The sequence below is a fragment of the Daktulosphaira vitifoliae genome, unplaced genomic scaffold (assembly GCF_025091365.1).
Source record: "Daktulosphaira vitifoliae isolate Bord-2020 unplaced genomic scaffold, ASM2509136v1 Scaffold_1, whole genome shotgun sequence".
NCBI classification, from domain to species: domain Eukaryota; kingdom Metazoa; phylum Arthropoda; class Insecta; order Hemiptera; family Phylloxeridae; genus Daktulosphaira; species Daktulosphaira vitifoliae.
Window position 1 is genome coordinate 72,252,127 of NW_026099572.1, and position 27,972 is coordinate 72,280,098.

At 27.9% G+C, this 27,972-nt stretch overlaps 1 protein-coding gene across 2 annotated transcripts; it reads right to left on the reverse strand.

Moving 5' to 3' along the window:
• Positions 1 to 1,367: 1,367 nt before the first annotated feature.
• Positions 1,368 to 27,421, reverse strand: LOC126895499 (putative ferric-chelate reductase 1 homolog). 2 transcript variants are annotated; one of them, XM_050667435.1, is made up of 14 exons: positions 26,942 to 27,421; positions 5,546 to 5,896; positions 5,371 to 5,465; positions 5,152 to 5,278; positions 4,885 to 5,085; positions 3,901 to 4,168; positions 3,569 to 3,837; positions 2,995 to 3,102; positions 2,759 to 2,915; positions 2,462 to 2,688; positions 2,138 to 2,384; positions 1,941 to 2,053; positions 1,750 to 1,863; positions 1,369 to 1,676 (listed from the first exon to the last, which is right to left on the reverse strand). In XM_050667435.1, exons 2-14 carry the CDS (start codon positions 5,873 to 5,875, stop codon positions 1,542 to 1,544), a joined length of 2,391 nt encoding a protein of 796 aa, XP_050523392.1. In that variant the 5' UTR covers positions 5,876 to 5,896; positions 26,942 to 27,421; the 3' UTR covers positions 1,369 to 1,541. The 2 variants fall into 2 exon arrangements, with proteins under 2 accessions (XP_050523393.1, XP_050523392.1); XM_050667436.1 differs by lacking the exon at positions 26,942 to 27,421 and having other exon boundaries at positions 1,368 to 1,676.
• Positions 27,422 to 27,972: the final 551 nt, after the last annotated feature.

Here is a 27,972-nt window from a genome sequence, read left to right on the forward strand (position 1 = left end):
TTAACCTGACATTTTATTAGATAAAAGTTTATTGTTATTAGATAAAAATAAAGTTGTATGTATACCTTATAATCTATAAGGGATGAACATAAAAATTACTCCATAATTGATAAATTGAAAAAAAGCGTGTACTATAAAAAACCCAACTAAAAAATTCTAAATATTATTTTCATTTTTTAATTTATTAAGTGGTTTATGATTAATGAGTCACCCTTTAAATTGGGTGCCTCATATATAAATAAGCTATTTCTTGTATTAGAGAGACAGAAAAAATATACTTAAGAAAAATAATGAAATAATTAATACTTTTTTCTCACTTTTTTTATTTACATACAAATTTTTATTAGCAATAGATATTTAAAATTTAACATTCTGAAGAGTTAAGCATACAAAAGCATCCTTTATTTTATCATGCATTACTAGATTTCTTCTAAAATAATAATAATTCTGAGATTTTTTTTTTTTACTTATTTAAGTAGTATTTATTTCTCAATTTATAAGTGTTTCAATACTTTTTAGTTTCACCCTTTATCTCTTATATGGGTACCAACTTCTTTTTATGTTAAATAATAAATCTCTAATATAATAATCAAATAAAACAGCGTAAATGTTTGTGATTTTACGGACGTATGTAAAATGTATTCACTAACTGATTAATACGCCAGTCTTGAAAATACCATTATATATAGGTAATATCTATTAAAAATTGTATTCAATATAAAAAAAAATTATTTAATATATCAATATATAGAAGTATTATTTTTTTAATGTTAAAAAATTCACTTAACATATGATTAAAATCATTTAATTAATATTATTTACAAAGTGTATTATGCTTTAAATAGTGACTAATTAAAAATAAATATAACTTCAAAAGAGCATTATACAAAAATTTAACATTTATAATGTTTGATATTTAAATAGGTAAATAAGTACTGAATGTATAAAATATAATTAATAATTTTTGGTAAATAATAGTCAATAAATTTTTTTTTCAGGAATACATATCTAATTAATAAAAACGATATATTTTAAACTTCAATATAACAACTTAAAATTTTATTTTTTATAGAAAGTAAACTTCTATAAATTTTTGTTGTTTAAAAATTTAAAAAAGAAATGTTATTAGGAACTAATGTAAAATAAATTTAACACACAATGGAGTACAAAGTTTTACTTAAAATCATGAATTAATGAATAAAACCTCTAAAAAATACATAAAATAATATGTATCTAACTTGAATAACTCCTCCGAATAAAAATAATTCTAGAATTGAGAAATTAAGTATAATAGTAATAAAGAACTAAGATCCATTAAAAACTCATTCTTCGAAGAAAATATTTCAAATCAGATTTATCTTAAAAGTATTTATTAGTTTTAAAGTAATAATCCTCGTAAAATTTCGGAAACAATCAATCATTACAAAAAAGTATTTTTTAAATTAAAAGTTTTAGTTTAATAAATAATAAAAAATTATCAAGAAATTTTACAAGTAATATAATACAAAATTCACAAAGTATAATATGTTTAAGATTGTTAATTAGACGAACTGATCGCGTAATGCAGTTAATCTTGGTTCAATAGGCGCATAGAAAACAATTAATGCCAAAATTGTAGTTATCAAAACAATGAATAAAACATGAATGAACAACCAAAATTTTCTGAATCCAGAATGCTAAAAAAGTATTAATTAATTACAATATAAATTTAGATTACAGTTTAAATTTATTTGGTGTATAAAAACTTACTGGATTATCTTTTTGCTGTTCGTAATTCATTGAATTTCTTCCATTATGTAGATCTTTCATAGGGAATGTATTTACTCGCATGCTACCAGATTTTTCACTTAAACAACCAGATATCTAAATGTGAACAACAAATATACTTGAAAATTATTTTTACTAAACTGTGCCGTGTTTTTTATAAATTGATTACGTACCGATAAAATTAAATGTATAATGACATAAAATCCTACATAAACCACTAAAATCCAATCTACCCAAGCTGGTAGTTCTGCTTTACTCAACGTAACGGCGAAAAATATTGTTAGAACTGGAAAAGAAAATAAATAAAGTTTATTGAAATTTTACCAATCGTCAATTGTTATTTTTTATTTATAAATATTAAATAACTTACTTGCAATGATATGTGCAGCATTTCCAACTAACCAATGGATCCAATTGAAAATTGGCCTTTTTGGTGAATCTGGGTGTGGCCTAAATGCGGCAAATATAGGTTGGAAAAATGCTAGTACGGTAGTTGTTACACCTAAAATAGCATGTGTTTGACTAGGGCCTGATACCCATTCACCGAGTTCAAGAAATATGCAAGCTGAACCAGATAATGATAAAATCCATGTAAACATCATCAACAAGCGATGCCACTATTCATTAAAATAAACAAAATATGTTTATAATTATGATGTTCTTGATGATTTTCTTTGAAATGCAATTATCTTACCCCAAACCATAAATCTTTGCCACAGCACGACGATTCAACCCACGTTTGTTTATAATATCTAGCGACAACAATTCCAATACTAGCTGCTCCAATCCAAGCAACAACCATAAAAGTTCCATGCAACCTTAACAAAATTTTGGACGATGGTTTTAAAGATTTGATTTCTGATAATGAACTGGCTTCTGCTGTTGAAGTATAAGCTAAATCGTGAAAACCTACGCTTCGCTCTAAAATCAAAAAAATAAAATGGGTGTTCTCCAAAATATAAAACATTTTTAAACCATATTTCCTTTTTACCTTTTAAAGATGTACCAGCGGCAAGTAATAAGTTGTATTTATTTTGAATGAGATCAAATTTAACTCCTTCTATAGTTGTGACTGCTTCATGAAAAACACTGCAATAAATAGTACCATCTACATACGATGCATTTAGTAAAGTAATTTCATTTTGATTCTAAAAGGATTAAAATTTGAGCAAATTATTTTTAATTTGAGTCTTGAATAAAAAATAATTATATTGAGTTAAGACTAACCGGCACACGTTTATTGTTTTTTTGATTTTGAATATTCCAAGATCTATAAGCTTTAATTTGATTGGATCCTGTATTTTCATGAACACATTCTATAACACTATCACCTCCCTGTATAAAATAAAATTATTTTAGTCTTTTTATTCTTAGCAAAGTATATTTTATATTAAGTAATAAATTTTTTTAAGGTTGGATTTTTAGTAGAATTTAAATTTACTGCCAATTTCGTTCGTAACCTCAGTTTATTTGCATAAATTTTCCTATTACTGATCATTTTACTAAGGGTTGAATTAAACATTTCTCCAATTATTTTACACAGTCTTTAATATTTTATTATTTTTCTGTTTTATTTACTATCAAATTTCGTGTTAAAATTTATTTATATATATATACATTGTATTTATGTATATATGTAATTTATCCTCACTAAGTTTGTTTTTATTTTAAATCAAAACTTTTTTTAATTAATTATTTAACACTTTTTACTTATATACATGCTCTCTTATAGTTTATACATTTGTATAAAATTATAAATTGTAATAACTTAATGTAATACTTTGTTACTTAAAAGATTTACCATTTTTTGATCATCTGAAAGTCCGACCGCTACATACGCAGCATTTTTAGCTTTCATTTCAAATATATATCTAATTCCATCCACCTTTACGGCCGTTACAGCAACACAATCTTGAGTTGTCAAACATCCTTCTGGTAATCCAAAGCAATTTTTAGTTTCACCACATTCGTTGTAAAAAGGATCGAGTACACGGGCGGCTTTTAATTGACTGAGTCTTTTTTTATCAGGACTACTTGAAAAAGCAACATCATGGTAACCAACGCTAAAAGCTGTAAAATGTAAAGTACACGTTAAATATGCCAAAAATATGTTAAAAATTGCAATTGCTTTACGTTTTAATGAGGACCCTGAAGCTAACAACACAAAGTATTCTTCCCTGTCTAAATCATATGTTCTATCTTCGATTTTTATAAGAGAATCCAAAGAAACTTTGCAATAAATTGCACCATCTACTATAGCAGCACTGTCTAAATTAACACCAAACAGATCATCTACCCTTTTGTTTTGTTTTCGAAAAGGAACATTCCACGATTTATATGCACTAACGCTGCTACCACGGCCACTTTCTTCATGAACACATTCAATAACACCATCACCACCCTAATAAAATTCAAATAACTAAAACATTTTTTGTTCCAACAATTAAAGTTATGTCTAAAATGTAAATGACATTTAACAAAGCGATATAAAAAATTGAAAAGAATTAAAATCAAGGCGCATAAAATTTAAAAATTTTGATGCCTTTAAATTTTAAGTTTACCACATCATTAATTGATGTGGTAAATTGATTTCTTAAATCCGTTTTAATTAAACGACATAATAAATTCGGAGATTATAATATATTAAAAAAATAAAATTTTGATTACTTTATTAGTAAAAATTATTAATTTAAAATTATGAATTCTAAAAAATTTCAATTAAATTATTTTTTAAACTTTTTTGTAGGATACCGATATTTTATAAGTATGCTTTGTTTATTTTCAACGTTTACATAGAATGAATAAAAAGGTTTTGATAATGTTTTAATTTAACAGAATCTGAAATATAACAATATAATATTATTACACTCGTATTATATAATTAGAGACAGAAACCATAATATAACATAAACAAATTTCTATCGTTATCTTAAAAATAGTTTAAAATTCGAATTTCATTTTTACTATTTTTTGGATAAATCCATCTCAACTTGCTTATAAAATTCTATCTTTTATAACTAACAGTATATTAATATAGTGTTCATTGCAAAAGTTCCGTCAACGTTGTAGGAACTTATAAATTAATGTATAATTCGCAAAGTGTTTTAAATATATTACCATTTTGTTATCATCAGATAAACCAAAAGCTACATATTTGCTATCGTGAGCTAACATTTCAAATTGATATCTTCCACTAAAATGCGTTAAAGCAACAACAGCTCGGCAATTGGAGGCTTGTATACATCCTGGAGGTGATCCAACACAATTTTTACTCCTTCCACATTCATTGTAAATATTGGATTCTATTTCTTTAACACCCTAAACATTTTTTACAACAATTGATTATCAGCAACATTTCAACCACCAAATTCAAAAATATTATACTTGTTCTGCTCTGGCTGTTTGTGGATTTTGATTATTTAATGATGGTGCATCCCTAGTTCCTCTTACTTGAACAGGACTTGAAATTATACCAGTCCAGAATGTTGCATAATCAAAAACGACCGTGGCCCTATTTTTTCAATAAAATAAATGAGTTGATTTTTAACGAGTTTAAAAATGAAATAGTTATTTTATTAATATCTCGTCACTTGAAAAACTTACACAAACTGTACTTGTCCGTCGAAATTACTTGGTGCTTCCCAATCAAACTCTACCGACTTCTTCTTTGTGTTGCTACCGTGTGTCACTCCAGATCCCTAAAACGATACCATACAAATATTGAGACTTAAGTTCAATTAAATTATGAAATATATTACTAAGTGTGTTTAGAACTCACTGTTATTTCATTGCAGTCTAATGTTTGTGAATCTTGTGGCACTTGGACAAAAGATCCGACCGCATTATCTCCGGCACTAGGAACACGAGCTTGTATCAGGAACCCAGTAAAATAATCATTAGCTTTTGGTGCAGTAAGAGTCACTCTAACCCTTCCAGAAGTGACATCAGATGGTAAAATTCGATAAGGAGCCGGAGTAGTTTGCGCTGCCTCTCCATGTCCGGGCACCATTGTCCGACATGTTAACACAGGGGCTCCAGTCTCATATCCGTTCACATAAAGAAGGCCACCAAGTGAAATCAAAATAGATGTATAAAAATACAGCTTCATGATAAGTTAACTGAAAACTACCTACCAAATAAAGAGATAAAAATTAGCAATTTTATATACGATATACATGAAATTTCATTTTCAAACACTATGATAATTATAAATGTACTTATACAAATTATATTCCAATACACGCTAAGACTTAGACACTTATTCAAATAATTTTATAATAATAATTGTAATATTTTTCAAATACACAACAAAAATACGTAAGCGTTAGTATACACCAGTTTTAAAAATCATTTGTGACTGATTTTAGACTAATTACTATAGTTGTATACAGCTATTATTCTGAATCATATTATTTCGGCGATAGGATTTAATTATTTATTTGCTTAAAATAACATATTTTTACGTTGAAAACGTTACGATTTGAAACATTAAATATTTACATCGAAAAATAGATTATGATACGTTCAAAAAATCCAAGATAAAAATGAGTCACAAAAATTTCAATGTCAAACAATATGCATGTTTTATTAAAAATATCCTTATTTAACTTACAATGAAAAGCATACAACCGTGGACATAGAAATTAATTCTATACCCCCTCCATACACAAAACACTAAAATTGCGTACCATCTACAATGATTAATATTTATGGATACTTACTGATACCAATAAATTTTAAAGTAATTAAACAGTATGATAGATAAATATAACAATAATTAAGAAGACAGTAACTTCTATAATCTTTATAAATGTATAATAACAGTGTGTGCTATTTTTACACTAGAAAAATACCCTATAAAATTACAGATTTATTACTAATTTACAGCCACCAATTCATTTTCGTTAATTAAACAAGATATTTTATTGTAGTAAAAAACATAACATATTTTTTATAACTTTTTATAGTCAATTTTTTTTTTTTAGTAGAGGATCATCTAAATTTTATAATTACATTGAATATACTGTAAAAAAGTAATATTTTTTTAAATAAATTTTTCAAAGTTATTTTTGTACTCGTAATGAATTCTACAGTGTTAGACTTTATCTAAGTACAACGTTTCAAATAAAAAGGTATATAAATCACAAGATTCAAAAGCTTTTGTCTGTTCACCAAGTGGCAACCAAGGATATGGATCATAATTTCAGTTCCGTTCAATTATAAGAAGTCAAATACTAGATATATAAATAAAGAAAAACAAAATAATTTATTTCTTAGAAAATAACAAATAATATACTACGGAGTTTATAATTTGTTTTTTTGCTTTTAGAAACTTACTTCACTGATTTATACTTAAAGGAAGAGTTATTTGATTTAGTTGGAAGTTTAAAATTTACCCTAACCAATCGACAAAGAGTGTCACATTACCTGGAAATTCCTTACTCTTCTATTGGTATATAATTATTTAAAAACTTTATAATAAAATAAATGCATAAATATTAATTTAAATACTGATTTGGAAATCAAATGTCAGTATTTTTATATCAAAAAATATTAAGTTAATATATATATATATATATTAATAAAGTAGTATTAGTCAATTTACGAACAAGGTGGGAATAAATAAAAATAAGGTTATCCAACGCATCCAGCGCATCTAATGTCATTTTATATTTCCTAGTCACGTCGAAAAATATAACTGTTTAACAATTATTTATTCCTGGTTAATAAAAATTATGTCAATAAGTCGCGAGTGACAATGCATACCTTATTGAAAACTTAAATATTAAATTCATTAAACCTCATAAAATAAAAATTTAAGGAGCATTTCCAACACTAGATTCAAAAAATAAAATAAAACAAACAATCGAACATAAATAAAAATATAGTAATATCGATCAGCTCGTTACTAAATTTGATGTACTTTTATGTACTACATAGTTTTAAAAAATACTATACAGAGTGATTCATTATGGATAAGATATTAATTTTTTTTAATGCTATTAAAAATTTTAATTGGCTGATATTATGAAGGATATATTGCTTATCCACCCCCTCTCAGTACGCAAATGATTATAGAATATAAGAGTCAATATATAATTTATAGAGTTATAAGAATTCATTGAAACACAATTCTTTAATAATAATCTTATAAATTTGAGGATTTTAAACCACTTTTGTTAACACATATTGTAAAACCAATTATAGTCAAGTAAATTATATTATGATTTACTTAATAGTTGGTTTCATGTGTTAACGTTAACAAAGTGGTTTAAAATCTTCAAATCAAGTTTCTACGTTTATTATGAAAGAATTGCTTTTCATGGATTCTTATAACCCTATCATTAAAGTATTAACTGAAACTCGTTCAAAGCTTTAATTATTTTTCGAACAACTAAATTTTACTTAGTTTTATTGTTGCTTTTTGAAAAATACTTATATGATAAATATTTAATTTTATATAACCACGCTAAACAAAACATGCATGTATAATTAATTACTCGAATACAACATATACATAGTGCTAATTATAAATCCTTTAAAAATTAAAACGATCTTCTTAACATAGAGAAAAAATTTAAATGTGTATATTAATATTAAGATATAATTGACAGAGAAGTTGCTATTATTTAGATCCCAAATTTATTCTATATTTGCCTATGGTACCACTAAAAGTTTTATAGGTTTTAAATTTTTTTTTTTTTATTATGCAGTGACTCAACTTTAGGATTTTATACCCTAAAACTAAAATATTATCGTAAAAATATCGTACAATATATTATTATCCGTTTACCGTACATTAGCATACAGTAAATTGTATTCAATGTAGACAATTTATACAATATAATGTAAATGTTCATATTATTACAAATATTTCGTATTAATAAACCTACAGACAGACAAAATTGTCAGACCGCGACTTTTTAACCAAACATATTAAGTACCTTGAATAGTCATTTTAATTGAATAAATTCCTCTAACATGACAATTCATATTATTGAACTTTAAGGACAATATTAGTGCCAAAGATATTTTCTAGAATTCTAGAATAATTTTAAGCAATATTAAGATGCATTAAAACGTTTGTCCCGATATAATTTACTTGGAGCTATTTCAAGTTTATATGTACTTCAGATCCGGAACAATGTCGCACATAATTTAAAGTAAATGTTTCGATCCGGCGTTACATATTGGAAGAGAACGGATATCATTCTGTTTTAAGTTTCAAATAAGCACTTACATTTTACAAACTAGTGTAAACATTTTAATTAACCTAAATAAAATTTTAGGAAATAGGTGTTGAATATTACCTATTATCACGGATATTGAAGTATAAATTTTCAATTAGAGTACACAGTTATAATTGCATAATTATATAGAGTAAAACTTTCAAATATTATAGAATTATCCATTGTATAATCATAGATATTACACTTGAATAATAATTATTCCGATAAATACTACGACATGGTAATTGAAGGTAAACAATAGGTCATTGAAAATGAAAAAACATTGGGAAATTTTGTATAATTATTTTCTAAAGGATATTGCGGCTCATTTATTTAACATAAAATCATTTCTACAACATATCTTGTTAATAATAATGATATTTACTATTAAAACAACATAAAGTATACTCTTATTGTTTATGATCCACATTATAAGTTTTTGGAGTTTTATTGATGATTATTCTTTACTTAAAAGTATTATGAGGATTAAGGAAACTCATTATTTAAAATCTAGCAAAACTAACCGATTATTAATTATTTTTGACTAATTACTAATACTAAGGTAAGTATGGGTAATAAGGCCTAGCTTTGTTTGTATAAGGTCTATTAGCTGCACCTACCTTACTAGAGATATTTTTATATTTTAATAGTAAGTTATAATAATAAGTTATAATTCAACTAACACCTACATACTATTACAATTGTACAATTTATTTATACCATAACGAACTTAAGAACTTATAATATATAAATATATAATGTATAAATACAAAGAATTACAACATCAAGATGAATCTTAAGAATATGACACATCAAAACCAAAGAGAACAATAACAAACCATAATAATTTCTCTTAGTAAACTAACAGAAATCACGTGAAAATAATTCGTTTGAACTTAAAATACAATTGGAAAAGGACATAAAAAAAATTAGTAAAATTATAAGTGACCAAAATCCCGGAAGTCGGTACGTGTGTACATAGTGTCTTTAAAAATCCGTACCACGCCCGCCACGTCACTATACCCAAAATACACACGTCTGGATATTTGATAAGCACATGCTTTTCAAATACAAACATTCCGGTCTAGAGCCGACCTTGAATATTTCTAGAAAAATACTATAACGCGTAGGTGAGCGATACAAACTAATTACTTATTAGAGCAAGATAACGACCTTGTCTACATAATCATTTAGCTTCCGGTATTCTACTATAATAATATGTATCTGTTCTATTTGTGTTCCCTCAGTTTAAGTAACTTACACGAATTATTTACTGTCGGTAACCAGTAGGTTAACTGTGTACTATAACTCTGCGAATAGCTAGTAAAGTCGTCGTGACTAATCAAATCGAACCCATAACACTTAACCACACAAGACACTGTACTTGTGACTGTCGCTGTTCACTTACATGGAGTAGATACCAATGACTACTAGCTGTTATTAAGTTCAACTGTCGTCATGTATCTTTTAGTGCGTTTTTGTGATGAATAATATATTTCATCGTCAAATTAAAATCATGGGACAAACGTGACGGTAATGTTAAGTTGCAGAAATATTTTTCAATTTCCTGAAACTAGCAAGGTTATAAAATCTCCATACGCAAATATTTGCACGCTTTCAACTATAACAATAGTCCTAAGGCATAAAAAATTCGATCGTTATAAACAGAAATGTTATTATATGATTAAGATCGGGTTCTAAATTAGGATTTCCTCAGGGTCAAAGTCCGCCCCGAGAAAAAACTAAGTTCAATAACAATGATAAATGACAAGTTGTCAACGCCTTAGTCTTATCCGTCAACTTAGTGCTTTTATAACGCACAGCTCGCGAAGTACAGGAGATTTGATGTTAGGATTAAGTTGAAGAAAAACGAAACCGAGGATGTTGTAATAGCGATTAAACTTAATCATATATTACCGACATTAGTTCCATGTTAAGCACTTGTCTTCAATCTAACGCAAATTTTCTCCGTGTTGTCAAATATAAATCTTCCGTTATTGTCAAATAAAAACTTTAAATTATTGCCTTAGTCATACCACAGTCTTTTACACATATTTTATATTATATATTATTATACAATTTACCTAAACAGATTCATCACATCATGCAGTCTATCCTTAAACTTTACCCAAAGTTAAAGCTGTGCGCCGTAACAAAAAGTTTACATAATGTACACGAGTAGGGCACCTAGATCGATATGGATGAGCATTATGATCACCTAAGTGTAAAGATAACGCCATATTGCATAAGAAAAAAATAAAGAAAACTGATACTGAAATTATTGAGCACAATGCAAGTTTAAATCCGTAAAAATATTGATGTATAAAAGCCAACAGCTATTTAAAACTTATTGTTAGTATCTTAGTTGTTGATCAATTAATGTCTAATTAATTATTAAATATAATGCACCATTAAATAGTTATGCTTTCTACTTTTCTAAATTACGTGTTATGAAAAAATAATTAAAACTGCTTTGTAGATCAAATTAATAACAAAAATCGAAATTTTTAAGTCTAAGAAGGAATCATAATCAAATGTAAATATTTTGCAACCATATGTTGGCTGTTCATTTAGTAATGCAATGTCACGAACCTCATTAAAACTAGATTAATGATAACCTGATCAACTACATTAAGTATTGGGAATAGTAATTATTGCATCTATGTATTATTCATTGGTAAACATATGAAGATAATTACTACTGAAGTATTACTATAAACAAAATACATAAGATGTATAGGTATACATAAGATGTATAGGTAATAGAGTGTGAGAGTTCAAATGTTCATGAAAAGGTTTGTGAAATCAAACGATAACCATTTTATCGCCTTTAGTAGTCAGTATTCTATTCAATTATATCGAATTTAAGAACGGCCAAAGAGACTAAAACAACATGCAACTGTTTTACTTGCCTATGTCAATGAATACAAGCCTATATAGGATACGGACAAACATACATAATTATAGTGTCTTTTATTCTAGGTCATACACTCACGATGTTAGATGGTATGTAACAAATAATAGTAACTACTATCTCTTCATCAAGCACTACATAAGCGACTTATTCACATGTAAAATAAGTATAAAAAAATTATATAAGACTTTTGTAACGAACGAAAGACTTTTATGATTGTATAAATTCCTTAATGTTTTGAAAAACAGAAAGTGAATCGAGCAGGTTAATTTAATAAAAAACTTAATGTATCGAAATATGATTCAGTACAATATAGACTGAAATAAGTTGACAAAATGTCGAGTTTTTAAGCATTTAAAGAATTTTTATTGTTATTATTTGGTAAACAATTTACTACGGTAATATGAGCAACTTAATTAGGTTACTTGTTAATATCCCCAAAGCATCCACGCTCAATGACACTTTTTACACATGGCAACAATATCATCTTTCTATCATTGTTATTTTTATTTTCCCTAATATTCCTTTCTCACATGACTGCTAACATATTTTCTTTTAACGAAATGAAAATATAGTAAACACATGATAAAACAAACAGCTCGACATAAAATTCACCCTACACATTTTGACGTTTAGTGACTAATTTAATTAACCTAATTGGAGTTAACAAACAACTAATTACCCAACAATTGTTATAAACTTTTAACAGAATTCTAGGTTAAACTCTTGGTCACGTTGATGTCATAGCCGTTCATTTGTGGTATTCAATGTTTGTAAGCGGTTTGTAGGAGACGAGTAGGCGAGGGTCTTTCAGGGTCGCAAAAATTGTATTGTTCATAATTAAATTTCACTTTTACAAATACACATCAAAAGATTACCTCAAAACGACAATTATATTTTGTTATTTAAATAAAATGGAATATTGAGTGTAATACTTTTATAGAATATAATGCCAAATATAGTTGTCAGAAAATAATGCTAAATCCTACGCAGATATTTTTTAGGTAGACATTTCAACACTTTAAAAAACAGGTTAATTTTTTCTGAAGATCACTTATTTATTTTTTAAGTATTTCCTTATTCGTACAGTTTTTGTGTAATTTTTCTGTAAATTTGTAGCAATAGAATAAACTGAACTTTGCGAGGTTCAGATTATTCTATTGCATAAATCTCCAAATATAAATGTAAAAAGGTTCAACTTATATTTTATTACCATGAAGATCTCAATAGATTTTATGAAAAGTTAAATAATGTTCTTGGAATGTTTAATTAAACCTTTATCGAAAAAAATAACGTTTTAATAATTAGAAGGATATCGTCTTAAGGTATTTGTTTTACTATTTTATCAATATTTTAAGAATATTTTTATTTAGCGATTGAGTTTTTTCTTGCATATCTATTATAAGTTTACTGTATTATATGAAATGTCAATATCGTTAGTAATACATCTTTAGAAATCGAGGTAAGTTTAAAAGCGTAATGTATTTACATATCAAACAACTAATATTTTACTAAGTTATTCATATTATTTATATGATTTCTTCAATATTCGTTTTGATAATGAAAATATTAATTAAAAATTATTACGAATTTTATCATTTTTTTCAAACACACTTGACTGTATTTATTCGTTTTCTATGTCATTATAAAGTTTATTTTACATACTAAGAAACTCTTAAATAAATGTATAAATTATTTGGTTATGTTTAATTTAATCAATTAAGTTTCAATATTTTTCAAGGGCGACATCTAGTGTCACATGATGTAGTGAATTATTAAGTATCTCCTATAATAACACCAATTCACTTATTTATTTAGACTTGTATATTTATTGATTAATATGAAAAGCATAATTTCTCTCAAAAATATCTGATACGTTTCTTTAGAATTAAAAAATTATATAACGCTAAATGGATTTTACTCGATCATAAAAAACTGAGACATTCACTGTAAGACATGATTCATAAATTCCTATACTTCAAAATAATAATTTTAATATACACGTTACTACTTTTACATACAATTAGTGTAATTCTGACATAAAGTATTTACCAAATTTTTCCCTTGCATTGTATGCGTTAAAAACTTCCGTTACATGTATGTGAAAATTCGGACATATTTTTTAAGAGTGTCTATAAATACCATTTCGGTTTTATAGTTAAAGTTTTGTCCGAGGGTCAAAAGGAAATTTTCCTTTTTTAACAGATAATGTATTTAAGAAGATAAAAAGGAGATTATGTGGATAGCACGACAATGGCCTCATTCCGGAAACTTATTAACTGTAGCAAAATATATTTCGACCTTCGACGTAGTTGGAAGAATACTAGAATAATATCAGTACGATTTAAATACATATAAGTAGATGATTTTTTAAAATTTTATCGATGGACGTCAAGTAATAACGTTTGACGTGTAAAAATATATATTAATGCTTCTAAAAGGCGCAAAATTAAATTTTAGGGTTTAAAATTCGCATAGACGATTAATAATCACATAAAATACAAAATGTTATCAATACTTGCAATGCCAAATAGTAACATAAGAGATAAGCACGAATATGTGTAATACCCAGGAAATTTTTTGATAAATGTTTTTATCAAGAAGTATTTTTTACTATAATACATTTTAGTAGTCAAATTTCGCAAATCACAAATTCTGGATTCTTAAACTTTTGACTAACTGAGGATATTTTGAAATCGATTGGTAGATAACTAGTTAACTATTCAAGGGGTACGCACTTTACCTATACTCTAAGAATAATGACCATAATTATATGTATCACAAATCAATGACCCCATTCCGAGCTAATGGCAACTTGTCAAACACTCACGAGGTACTTTAAAATAAGGTAACATGCCAACTTAAAACTTCCATAAACTATTATCCTAAGCTAATCTAACATATGTTAACTGATTTCGAAGTAAATTTCCAACTCGCGACAATCAACATTTTTATTGATAAATGTTGTGGTACCAATGTATAATATACTTAACTATATTTATTATAGAATACTTTATTTGCACTATAAAACTGTTATAACAGCCAATAAAAAATAATAAAGTCGTAATAATTTTAAAGATAACGACAGTTATTTCAACGTTTAATATTATTTTTGTTTTTGGAAACTACAAAAATAACAATTTAACGTAAACAGTGATTTTCTAAGATCTATGAGTTTTTACCAATTCTGTAGCTACCCAAACATAGTAAGTGGAAAAATACGATTTTTAGGTTTTACATGTTGTTTGTAGTAATTGGTAAATCTGTACTAATATGTTTGTATCTCTAATATCAAATGAGATATTAAAATATGGATATTATAACGAAAGTAAAAATTAAGTCATATTTTTTAGGTTTAAGTTTAAATAATACCCAAATAAAACACAGAAAAACTAATGATGATATTAATAATGATCTACGTATGTTTAATGCCGGGAAGATTATGCATAAATCGAATAAAAACATAAGTACTATAATTATTTGAGTATATTTTTGTCAAATAAAATGTCCAGACGTGATTAACAGTATCCATGGAAACGTTAAATGTAATTAAGCAATAGATAAACAGAATGACAAATATTGTGGAGGTTGAATTAAAGGATGTTATTATAATACCGACTCGAATGTATTAAACGATATTAAAATAAGCTAAATATTATACAAAATAAATTTGTGTTTCTACAGTATGACACCGGCCAAATACAATTCTACGGCAATTACCGTTTAATGTCACGTAGTAATTGTACGCGAGGACAGAACAAACTTGTCGGTTACCGTGTCACTATTTACTGTGTTGTGAACAAACCTGCTGCACAATGTTTATTATGCATTCAAATTCAAGTAAAATGCCCTCAACGACACACATTTTTTGCCTCATAATACGACACAAACCATCCTTGGGCATAAAAATCGGTGCCAATCAACTCGCAAAATTTATTTGTTGTATATCTTATCATTATTGTTATTTTTTTACAGCGATAAATGGCAATGAAAATTTTTTCCCACATCATACTATAGTTCGTATTATATTCTCGTGCATTTCATATTATAGAAAATTAAAAAAACGATAATAATTTTTTTAATGCAAATTCACCACAGCCTACGCTCGTTTATCCTTCGACATACAGCCATGATGATCAATACTGCTAGTTATATTGTTACTCGGTTGTATATGCCGTCAACGACAGACCAAAAGCCAAACAGAATATACAATATTATTATCAATAATATTACAAATCGTTTAGGCCAAATAATATTGATAGCAACTGACTGTTGTCCAATGTATTAAAAATGATTTTTAAAACCATTAGTCTCCTGTAATGTCATTTCCGAACGGTAAATGGTTTAACATGTGTATTAAGTAAACTCATGCGCACGTCACATTGAAATGATCATAATTAACGAACACATTTTCAGTATTACAAGCAAACATTGTAAGCGGCATAATTTATTTCCTATGTATTAAATTGTATTCTACAGACTAAACGCTTTGTCACGAAATTTTAATGGTCGTCTCGACGATTGCCAATAACACGTGGTCGTATTCTTTAAGGCACGAGAGATTTTTTACAATTAACGAATTATTTCATGATTTATGGTCCATTGAAATGAATAAATTATAATCACAAATTGACAGAAAACATCGGATAGGATGAAATGTTAATAGCTAGTGAAACAAAAGATTTTCAAAGGATATTTTGACAGAGGAAATATTTATTTTTTCATATGAATAGCAAACACTTGTCGTGGACCTGCAGCAATACTCGCAGGTGAGTTTTAGAGAAATAATAATTGTGTTTGAAGTAAAAGGACATTTTTTCTCTTTTATTCCCTGAAAACTTTATCTAACTTCACTCTGAATTGAATGATAGACGCGCAGGTTCTGATAGTGTTTTTTTGGACAAATCAATATCATAACAACGTGACAGCTGATGAGCTGTGTCGTATTTATAATTTTAAAAACAGGAAAATTATCTTACAGATAAAAAATGTATTGGATTTGTAATCAAATAATGTTGACGTAATGGGTTTTGGTTCGCACGATAGAAAAAATATTAAAACCCGATGAAACTCATAGTTCCATGACGACTGATGAATCACGCGTCCGTTTCCGTGGAAAGACAAACAAAACGAGCCGACCACGAAGGCGTTGCGTGGACTTACTCGTCTTGGAAAATTTCTGTGGTGTATGTACCTTTCACGTGCTAAGTAAACAAGTCGAAATTTAATCAACCAACGAGTCACACTCATCGAGACGAGGTAAATAAATGGAACACGAGCTCAGAGTTCAATTTATAGTTAAACTTTTGCGCCAACCGACCTGAAAATTTCGGAATCCAAGTAAACAAACAATCGACATTTTATTTTCACGTATCGTTACGCATTTTTATTATGACTGTCGGTGCTGTAAAACGATATATTGAATGAAGCTCCTTCACACAATGTTCATTGACGATGTATGAGGCACACGGTTACAGCAAACAAGTGTAACTGTGAACGGAGTATGTGTGCCATGGTCATGGGATCTGATAGTGGTAAATAACAATGATAAAATATGCAACCCAATGACTAATTACCTGCACAACTGCCAAAACTGCCGAAATAACAGAAAACACTCGTAGAAATATTTGTAATTTCACTTTTACTTATCCTGTGTAATCCCCGAGCCGCTTAAATAAACATGAAAGTATTACGAGAAAAGTTCTATGTTTAATGTGCGTACACGCCCTCAAAACATTATGGAGTACATACATTTTTACCGATCAACATGGAAGTGTGTGGCCAATTTAAGGTCGCATTTAAAAGCAAATAGGCTTTGTTCAGTAAATGTTGCTCAGTTTAACCAAGTTAGAAAAACCTTTTTGGCAAAGTTAGTAAGAGTTTTACCTCTTTGGTTTTAACGTAATCCTAAATATGAATGAGAATACCAATCAGATAATGTGTATTAATACCGCGACTTATTTATATAGACTAAACTTGGCGGCATAAAGTTGTTCTTCAATAAAATATAAAACCATTCGAGTTATATTTAACTGTTCAAAATAACCTAAGGAATTGGTTGTTTTATATTAAGTATAGATTTTATTTGTAATTGCAACGAGTGGTTGCAAAAAAAACGTTAATATCATTTCATGGTATTGATTAAAACTTACCATTCAGAGATATGCTATCGACATATTTTTCAAACTTTATGAATTATAATGTTGTTGAATCAGTGTCTGAATTAAAACAAAGTTTTTATTTTACATATATTAACAGTAAAGTCAATGAGAATATCCCAATGAAAATATATTCACAATAAAACATTAATATTGTTGCATAAATAATAGCTTTAGTATTCGTGACTTGGAAAAACAATATGAAAAATATAAGAAAAAGATAATTCATTTAGTATATTAAAGTTATTATTTAATAGTGTTTAGGTAGTTAATGGCATTGATAATAATTACCTCAAAAAATAAATAATTGAAAGACTATGCTTAGAGTAAGTTATTAAAAAATGTATTTATTGGCACTCTTATGTAGAGTGAAAAATTATAAAACATACACTTGAAATTACGAATAAAATTTTCATTACAACTCATTTACTTAAATATAATTGATTGCGTTTTTTATTATTATTTGAAAATACAATTATATTCAATCATTTAATTATTTGGTTGTCATTCATTTTAAACTTATTGATATTTTCTGAAGTTTGTCAATTAATAATCTTTTAAGATTTAACAGAATTATAACATCAAATACCTTATATAAAAAAGATAACTTGAACATTTTTTTAAACTTTAATCATTAGCCAACCATATACTATCCAGAACATATCCCTACAGTATTTGTAATACGCATTATTTCTGAGAAAATTTACTCTGATATAATGTTATTTAAATTTTAATCTTTCTCTTCATTTTAGTATTCTATGAAATTCAAAGTACCCAAAGTAACTGATTCAACGTATCATTTAAAGTGCGATTAAGTTTTTTTCCTTTTTTTTTCATTTTAAGTATTGTAATTAAAATGTAAAACGTCGTCTTCAAACCTTTTCAATCTATTCATTTAAATGAAACTTCTACAAAGCGACGTAAAGAAAAATCAAATCTTTAGATAACAATCTGTATAGGTGACTGTTTGATTAAAAATGATAAATGCTGGAAATTATGTCAAAAGACATACGCAAAACAATTATTTAAGTGTTATTTTCTATACGCAAAAGAAAAAAAAATATTTACAGATTTAATCACTTAAAGTAAAACTTGAAAGTTATTAGACTTGAATTATTATTTATGGAAAAAATACTACTGGTTAGAAGCACATTGGGCAGTCCATTGTTAACAATTTATAATCTGACCAAGAAATACTAGTGTATCTTTACACAAAACAATTCACCCGGCTTTTCTAAGCTCCGTATATCATCTTAATGTAGGCTTTTGAAATTTAAAATATAAATTAGGCTTTAGCAACTCAGAACACTTTTAAAAAATAGCCCTTAATGTTAGGCCATATCAAAATGGGAGAATTTCAAAGTTTTCATTTTGTTACTGGCTCACTGACTCATCATCAAATTAATAAAACTTTAAAGGTAGAAATATAAAATTTTACACAAAAGTAGGTTTTATAGTGTACGTAAAAGGAAAATCTGAAAATTGTTATTTTCTCAGTCTTACAGGCAGTAGCGTCATTTGAAAGCGGCAAAACGACCAGTAACCCTTTTTGATTTTTAGTGGCTCATAAAAATTATATATTTTGCTAACTTAAACCATCAAAAAGATATGATATCTTCCAAATCTCGTTCAAGGATTCATTTAAATATGCGATAAAATCATTTTTACGCCTCATTCAAAAACTGGTCAAGCAATATGCATTACGGATAAAAAAACAATGTTACTCATGAAAGTAGTATTATATAAATAAAATTTAAGGTTAAAAAAACGTCCTCTATAAATAAATCTTTTAAAAATTCTTGTTGATAATGTAAATAATATTATGATTTTCTCGTCGGACGTAATGGGTTACTCTAAGGACTATTAACGTTTGATTTATAATGTTATGAAATCGCGTCCAAAGAATTTCCTTTGAGATAGTATACGAGAATATCTATGTGTGAACAATACTATTTTAAAACAACGGTGGGCGGTGAATGAATTACATATTTGCTAACGAAACCCGCACGACTTCCACTTTGATGCAACTATGCTAATTGTTTCTATTTTAATGGAACACTAGAATAAAAAAATATTTCAAAACATTGTGAATCATTATTATTAGAAGTCTAATTTTCTATAAAATTAAACCCCTTTCGGAATATAAGACAGTAAGAGGTAATAGTTTACCCATTAAATGATATTTAAGCCAATATGAAGTANTCAAAACATTGTGAATCATTATTATTAGAAGTCTAATTTTCTATAAAATTAAACCCCTTTCGGAATATAAGACAGTAAGAGGTTATAGTTTACCCATTAAATGATATTTAATAAGTTATGCACTAATTATAACTAATGAACCATGTTTAAATAATAATTCCTAAATTGACATAAATGAGCTGTCATTTGTGATATTGTATATATGATATAAGATATAAATGGAATATCTCTAAAATAAATTTAAGACAATCATATTTTTTCTAAATAAAAAAAATTCCAGGTTTTGAAATAAGTTCAAGAGAGATTTCATAATGGATTTTTTTATGTATAGTTTTACGTCATAGATTCATTATGCAGGTATCTGTTAAATTTACATGCAACTATCACTTATAATTTGTTGTTTATAAATGTACTCTATTTTTACTTTAGTAAAACGCAAAATTATGCAAGTACAATGGTCATGCCTCTTAATTTATTTCCTCTGCTCTTTAATGAAATTCCTAAATGCCATCCACGTCTTACTGTTATCTGACTAGCTTTGTTATAATTGTAAAAAAAAAAAAACTAAATAATTTCTTGCAACGTAAGTAATTAAGATAAATTCTCTGGGGTATATGATAAAATGCAGCACTTAGAGGATCTGAATTTATGATTAACTTGACTGAAATTAATTTTGATCTAAAGGTTTTCTAGCAATGTTTTTTACAATTTGAAATTGTAACAATAGGTAAGCATGTACAATTTATACGATAATTCTTAAGCTAATGCTTAACTCAATTTTATTGTGCGCTTCACTACACAGTACCCAACATACTAAGTACCATTTTTATGTTGGCTTATCTCTAAAAATAAATAATGTGGTTTCACCATTAGCAGACCCGCGAAAAAAACATTAATAAATGCTAAGTATGTCGCTTTCTCCTTTTACCCTTCGAAGTACTTGAAAATCCACTCACGTCTACTATGATTAGTCAGGGTTTTCAGCTATATTTCAGTCCTGTGGTCCTTCTTTTAAACTACATTGTGTAATGGTCAATTCATGTCGATATGTATCTTCCGTTTCTGTTGTGTGACGGACGTGTTACATGTCCAACGGGTGCGATCGTATTGAAATCAAGGTCTTCCTATGCAGACAGGTGTGCGAGACTAATTTTTGTCGGGTAACAACAAATCATCGAAATACTATTATTTTTTCAATAGAAACACCTCAGAGGCTGCTGGCAGGAAACTGGCTGGAATCCACTAGCGGTAGCACGTTTAATCGTTTTAAAACACATTAGTTATATTGTACATCTTCTTAACGCCACGTGTGTCATAATAATAATTATCACTATGACTATGGAATTTCACAGTTCATAACAAATACGAACGCTGTGATACACTTGCGTGATCATTGCGTAGTGAGTTAGAAAAGCAAAATTTTACACTTCAATTACATTGTGATCATTTATTTGATAAGGTAAAAGCAATTTATCAAACAGTAATAGATAACTAAACAAGATTTAAAATACCAACAACTATAAAATACTAACAAAGAACTAAGTGTTCATTCAAAGCATTTGAGTCGACGAATCCTGTAAAGAATTCGACACAAATTAAAGCACTCGTTAAAACTAATTAGATTTTACCGGTAAAATACACAACTCTCTAACTTAAAAGATTGCAAACATTTTAAGATGTTTGCAGTGAATTATGTTAGTGACGGGGTTACGAGAAACCATTTGGAGTCTGATGATTGAATTTTAAAGTATAATTAGATATTGGCACACAACAATATTATTGTATTCAATATTTCCCACCAGAATTTGTATTAAAAATAACTTTTCATATAATAAATAAGTAATTTTATTAAAAATTCACTAATTAAATAACGACCGTCTGCTGTTAAATATTTAATTTCATTAATAAAAATACATTTTTTCCAAGTACAATTACAACTTAATTCGTAAACAAGTTGTAATAAAATATTTGAGTGTTCGCAAACTTACAATTAGCTACGAAGTAATAACAATAAGCTCAAAAAGCGTAGAACATATTAATTCCCAATTACTTTTAATAAACAAGCTGTAACTCTTTACTCATAATACTCATAATGATTTTTTGTTTTGTATAAGTATAAGCTTTGAAGTACATAATTCCCAAACAAAATTAAAGACGACTATAGTTCGTTTCATCGCGTGGAAAAAGTTCAATTTAGTAATAAAATGTTAACATAAAAATTAAACATTGATGACGCCATTCTCCTTCAGCTTGTACAATATTTCGTCGTTTTTACAATTGTTTCACAGAATACTACCTAATAATAAAAAATTTAGAAAATTGTATAAATTTGAATTCGTTCATTAAACTGTTGAATTTTATTAGCTTCAGATAAAACATTTCTCTCGGTTTTAACTTCTAAACTACTAAAATTACTATAAAACCTTCCATATTTTAACCTAATGTATCCGAATCGGTTTTCAACAGACTTTAGTATTAATATTGGCCAAGTTTATTTAATAAATGTCCACGGCCACAGCTGGTATTGAACAAGTATAAATAGAGACCTCATTTTAAACTAACTGCAATGTACAAATTTTAAAGTTTTACGCAAAAATAATTAGAAAATGACTGATTGATATCGAGGAAATGTAACTGCTGTGTTAACAACTGACTAAAAACAACTATAAAAATATCGTTAAAGATAATGCCACCATCTGCCACACTTTACATCTAATTTAAAATGCGAAGAATGAGTTGGATACAATAGAGTTTAATGCCTAATTAATTAGCGGACAGTCGAAATTCAAGTCATTAATTACATTAAGTTAAATAAAAAATTATGAACGTTACTGGTATAATTTTGTTAGAATCGACAATATAGACCAAATAGGAAAGGCGAATACCAAAAAATCTCAGAGAGTCCTTTAATTTGAGGCCCTTCATTTAGGTTTTATATGTTATGATAGAAATACAACTCACGTAATAATAAAAATCTGAAAACAATAAGTACAATATATTTATAAATACTTAGATTTGGAAAATATCTATTTGAGACAATTTTTAAGCAGACATAAGGCAATAACAATGTACACCGTTATGATATTAACATTGGGATGGTAGGTTTTTATCTTGGTTGAATTGAATTGATTTATTAAAAAATGAACACNATATTTATAAATACTTAGATTTGGAAAATATCTATTTGAGACAATTTTTAAGCAGACATAAGGCAATAACAATGTACACCGTTTACCGTTATGATATTAACATTGGGATGGTAGGTTTTTATCTTGGTTGAATTGAATTGATTTATTAAAAAATGAACAACAAATGCTAATTGGCGCTGAAAAAAGCATCTACAAGAGAGCACTTTTTGAACATTCGCTCAAAATTTTTGATTATGTAATTTTGTCAAAAAAAAAAATTGAAAATCTCGGCGTGCCCTTTTTCCCCATCTGGTGCTGTTGACAACAGTAAACAAAACATTACAACAATATAGAATGTACTCCTGTAAGTAGTGGCTAAGATTGTAACAATATCGATATTTTTTAATAAAATAAACATACCCCCAACTATAAATATACACATTTTTGACTACTAAAAAACGAAGGAGCATGTCACGATCGAATATCGTGCGGTGTCAAAACTACACATGACCGACAAACTATATAGTTGTGTACGAGTTCATTCACACGAATTTCGACATAACCTGACGATTACGATATTGTAAAGAATTTAATATACTTGTACGATACAGTTTTGCGGACTTGTTTTGCACGTGTGTTTTTTGCTGATTTTCACAGGTCAAGTATTACTGAAAAATACATTTAGTTTGTTTTGAAATTGTATTTATATATAATAGCAATAAATACAAGTTATTTATCAATGAATGAACTATAAACAAAATGAATTTACTTATATAGTAATTGAGTCTATTGTCAAGGTACTCATGATCATAATTGAAAATGTTCTAATATCAATACAAACATAGTGTCTATGATATAAAATATTTCATTTAAAGCTTGACAAATAAACAATTAATGGGCTAATTATTCTATTTTATTATTTTCGCCATGACAATTTGTACTTCGATTATAAACGAAATATTGGAGATTAGACCTCATTAATATGACATTATGAAAATTTTGTAGTGAAAAAGTTTAAAAAATTGCCAACATTACCGTACTATTATATTTGTTTTAAATATTAATTACTATATTTTTGACATAAAGAGAAGACATTATAATGAACATCCTTAATAGCTATCATCTCACCAATAACCAAAAATATGTCTTTTCTAAACCTACTAGTAAGACCACAGGCACAAATAGTAAAATAATGTTGGGGGTGCTTAGTGCAATATCATCACCATTTAAAAACTTACTTTATATAACTATAAATGCAATTTATCAAAATTTTGAGGGTACTATGTTACCAAAGTACCTCTCTATTTGTGTTTTGAATAAAGCATCAAAATGCTGTCACATATTTTTATTTCTAACGGTCTTTAAAAAAAATGTAAAATTTCGACTATTAATATAGTGTAAATAAAACCATAGGTAATTTTAAAGTGGCCAAAGAGTGCCTCTCGCTGAATTATCAACTTTTAATTATATTACTAGATCTCTATTAATATATCTGATTTGTATACATATATTTAGTGAGTGGTACATCAGAGGACATGTTTCTCCTGATTAATGTCCGTAATTTCACGAAAAGGTACTTTAACAATAAGTAATAAACAGTAAAAGTTAAAAAAAAATTTCAGGTGGTGATATCTCAGTGAATTTTTTTTATCATGCAATAACCATAAAACTTGACATCGGCGTCACTGCTAAATCTATACAGTCATATTTGTTTAAATACAACTTCAAACGCGCAACTAAGGTAACTAAAGAGGATTTAGCTTCTCCCAGTTAAAAAATTAACACACTAAAAATATAAAGAATTGTATATACAGAATGATTTACTTATCACAAACTACTTAATTAATCAAAAACTAACAATAATATTGATACTTTTTTTTATTGGTTTTATTTAGTTTAATGTTTTTTTTTTCAATTTATCGACCATGAAGAATTTTTATGTTCATTCCTTATAAGGGTACCAACTCTAATTTTTCAAATAGCAACACAAATAATTAACTAATATTATTTAAAATGTTAATAAATTCTGAAGTATTAGTCAAAAAGTTGTTATCGATCAGCCTTTTTTTAATCAAATCATTATTTGTTAAATTAGCTCATTAATTATGTATGTTGCCATTTGAAAAATAAAATTGAGACCCTTATAATATTAAGGGATGAATATAAAATATACTGCATAATTAAAAATTGAGAGAAACATTGAACTAAAACAAACCAATAAAAAAATTATCAATATTATTTTTATTTTATGGTTAATGAAATTGTTGATTACTCTGTATATTATTTAAGAAAAATTTTGGACATGAGAAAAATTAATTTAGAACCCACAAAAATATTATTCTAGCTGCGTCTATGTACGCCCTAAGCAATTATAATATATTAATTATACATTTATAATGTATTTCTAAAATTGACTGAACCTTTTTCGTCAATTTAATTTATTTAAAAATAGTATTTTTAATATACTACGAAGAAAATTACAAATGTTAAACGTTCGTAAAGGATCTAAATGCTGTCTTTAACGTTAGTTGTTAAATAACATTTCTTTGAGGTCGTTAAGTAAATAGTCAATAATTAAAATTTCTTTAAATTGTCGATAAAATGAAATTTTTACCAAAAGAAATATTCCACGCCATTATTCCGATTATGTAGTTATATTTAAATAACTTCGCTGAAACAAGTGAATTTTAATTAACAAAGTGTGATAACAGGTTATTAATTATTATAGGAAATTATCGAATAAGTGTGATTTTTAAAATAAAATAAATTTCACAAATAGTCGTAATCGCCTATATAATCGTTCAATACACAAATAAACTTTCTTTAAATGTAAATTTTAATCTGTTTATTAATTTTTATTGCCATCTTACAATTGGCTAATATGTACTGAAATAAACTTGTCCAAAAACAATATTACATAAAACGATTGCAGAACCTCTACCTATTGGAATACGACGGAGAGTACTAGTTTTTCAAAAAGGGTTCTAGGACACGTAAAAAGTGAACACACTCAGATTTGGTTAATTAATCATGAGAATTTTTTTCGAATCTGATCGCCTTAATCGCAACGATGAGAAAACTCGCGTGAACCCTACCCCTCTTCTTGTCCATAACTTCGGAGTCTGCGGGAGACTTTAACGCGTTCCCGCGAAACCCGCTGAGTAATCGCAAGCACACATAACAATACGTAATAATATTATCATAATACTTCCAAAAACGTTTAGTAATGACTTCGTTCATATTGCTCTTAGATCAAATCGCATCAATAATTACAACGCGATATTGTATCAGTAAAAGTGACATAGCCTACACCTGTCACGTGGGGACATATCTCTTCAACACTTTTGGGTGAGGTAAGGTCATAACATTTAGTTACCTCATCAATAGTGGGTGAGGCCTATTGTACAAGAGTCATCGAGACAACTCTAGCCAACAGTTGAGCACATTGAGCACTTATAGAAATATGTATATCGGAACTGACATATCGAGTACTACAATCAGCCTGTTATCAAGCTTTTAGTTCTAAGGTCTTTCAAAACTAACCTGTATCGATTGTTTAAGATCAGTTACTCCACGTGAACCTTGGTCTTCGAGTCGAGTGACCAGTTCTCCGCACTCTGTGTTCAATGATATTATTAAAAATATTGTAAAAAGCAAAACAACAGAACTTCGCCAAAACACTCACTAAACTACGATAAAGAACGTCTCACGACACACACACGTGACACACTGATAATTAATCCCCCAAAGAAAAATAATGTTTTTTCCTTTTTCAAACCGGTCGTCGGTTGCATTCACGTCGGACCATCGGACAGTGCCGGCGACGTACTACCGTCTTGACACGCAGTGGATATTACGACCAGTCGAATGTGTGTGATAATGGCGGTGATGTCGGCGGCAGCGATACCAGAATGAATTCTGTAGTCCGCCGGGGCATTCGGCGGTCGTGTGGCCTTCAACGATGGCGGCAAGTAAAAAAAAAAAAATCTGATTCAAAGAAACACTGCAACGCGCGCTCTCACACGAGAAAATAATAATAGTAGTGGTTTGTATAGAAGTATAATAACACCATATAATAAATATGTAATGATGGCAAAGTTATTTTATGGGTGGGGAGCAACGTACAGTAGTAAAAAAGAAAACACACCGCACAAACAATATTATTGCGTTTGTTTTCGATATCCCCACCCGGTTGCTAAGGTGTCTGTTTTTTCCCCACTTAAACTTTACGTATAACGCTTTAAGTTTAGGTCTTATATCCTCGAGAGTTAAAAGCACAACAATAACATTAACCACGTCGAGACGGCTGCTAGTCCCGTGACCGGTCGGTAACTCGATAGTAGATAGACTATATGCTAAACTTAATAGTTACCTCATCAAATAGGTAAATGTATCCATTGATTGAAATTTGTTTTAATTTTCACTCACCCGTAGTTATGACTTGTGGACTTTCAGCGTTCTTTTTATGTTAAGTCAAAAAAATCAAACATTTGAATTTTACGATTAATGTATAAAAATATATGGATGCTTATTAAGATTTTTTTTTGGGGGGGGAATGCCAATTTTACCTTGTT

What these genes read in the sequence shown, in the direction of transcription:
- LOC126895499 (XM_050667436.1), bottom strand. Translation starts at nt 5,875, where the DNA reads ATGAAGCTGTATTTTTATACATCTATTTTGATTTCACTTGGTGGCCTT. An exon ending in TTCAGGGTCCTCATTAAAAC is followed by an intron (nt 3,838 to 3,900) that starts GTAAAGCAATTG and finishes TACATTTTACAG; the next exon opens with CTTTTAGCGTTGGTTACCAT. An exon ending in TTATACATTTAATTTTATCG is followed by an intron (nt 1,864 to 1,940) that starts GTACGTAATCAA and finishes GTTCACATTTAG; the next exon opens with ATATCTGGTTGTTTAAGTGA.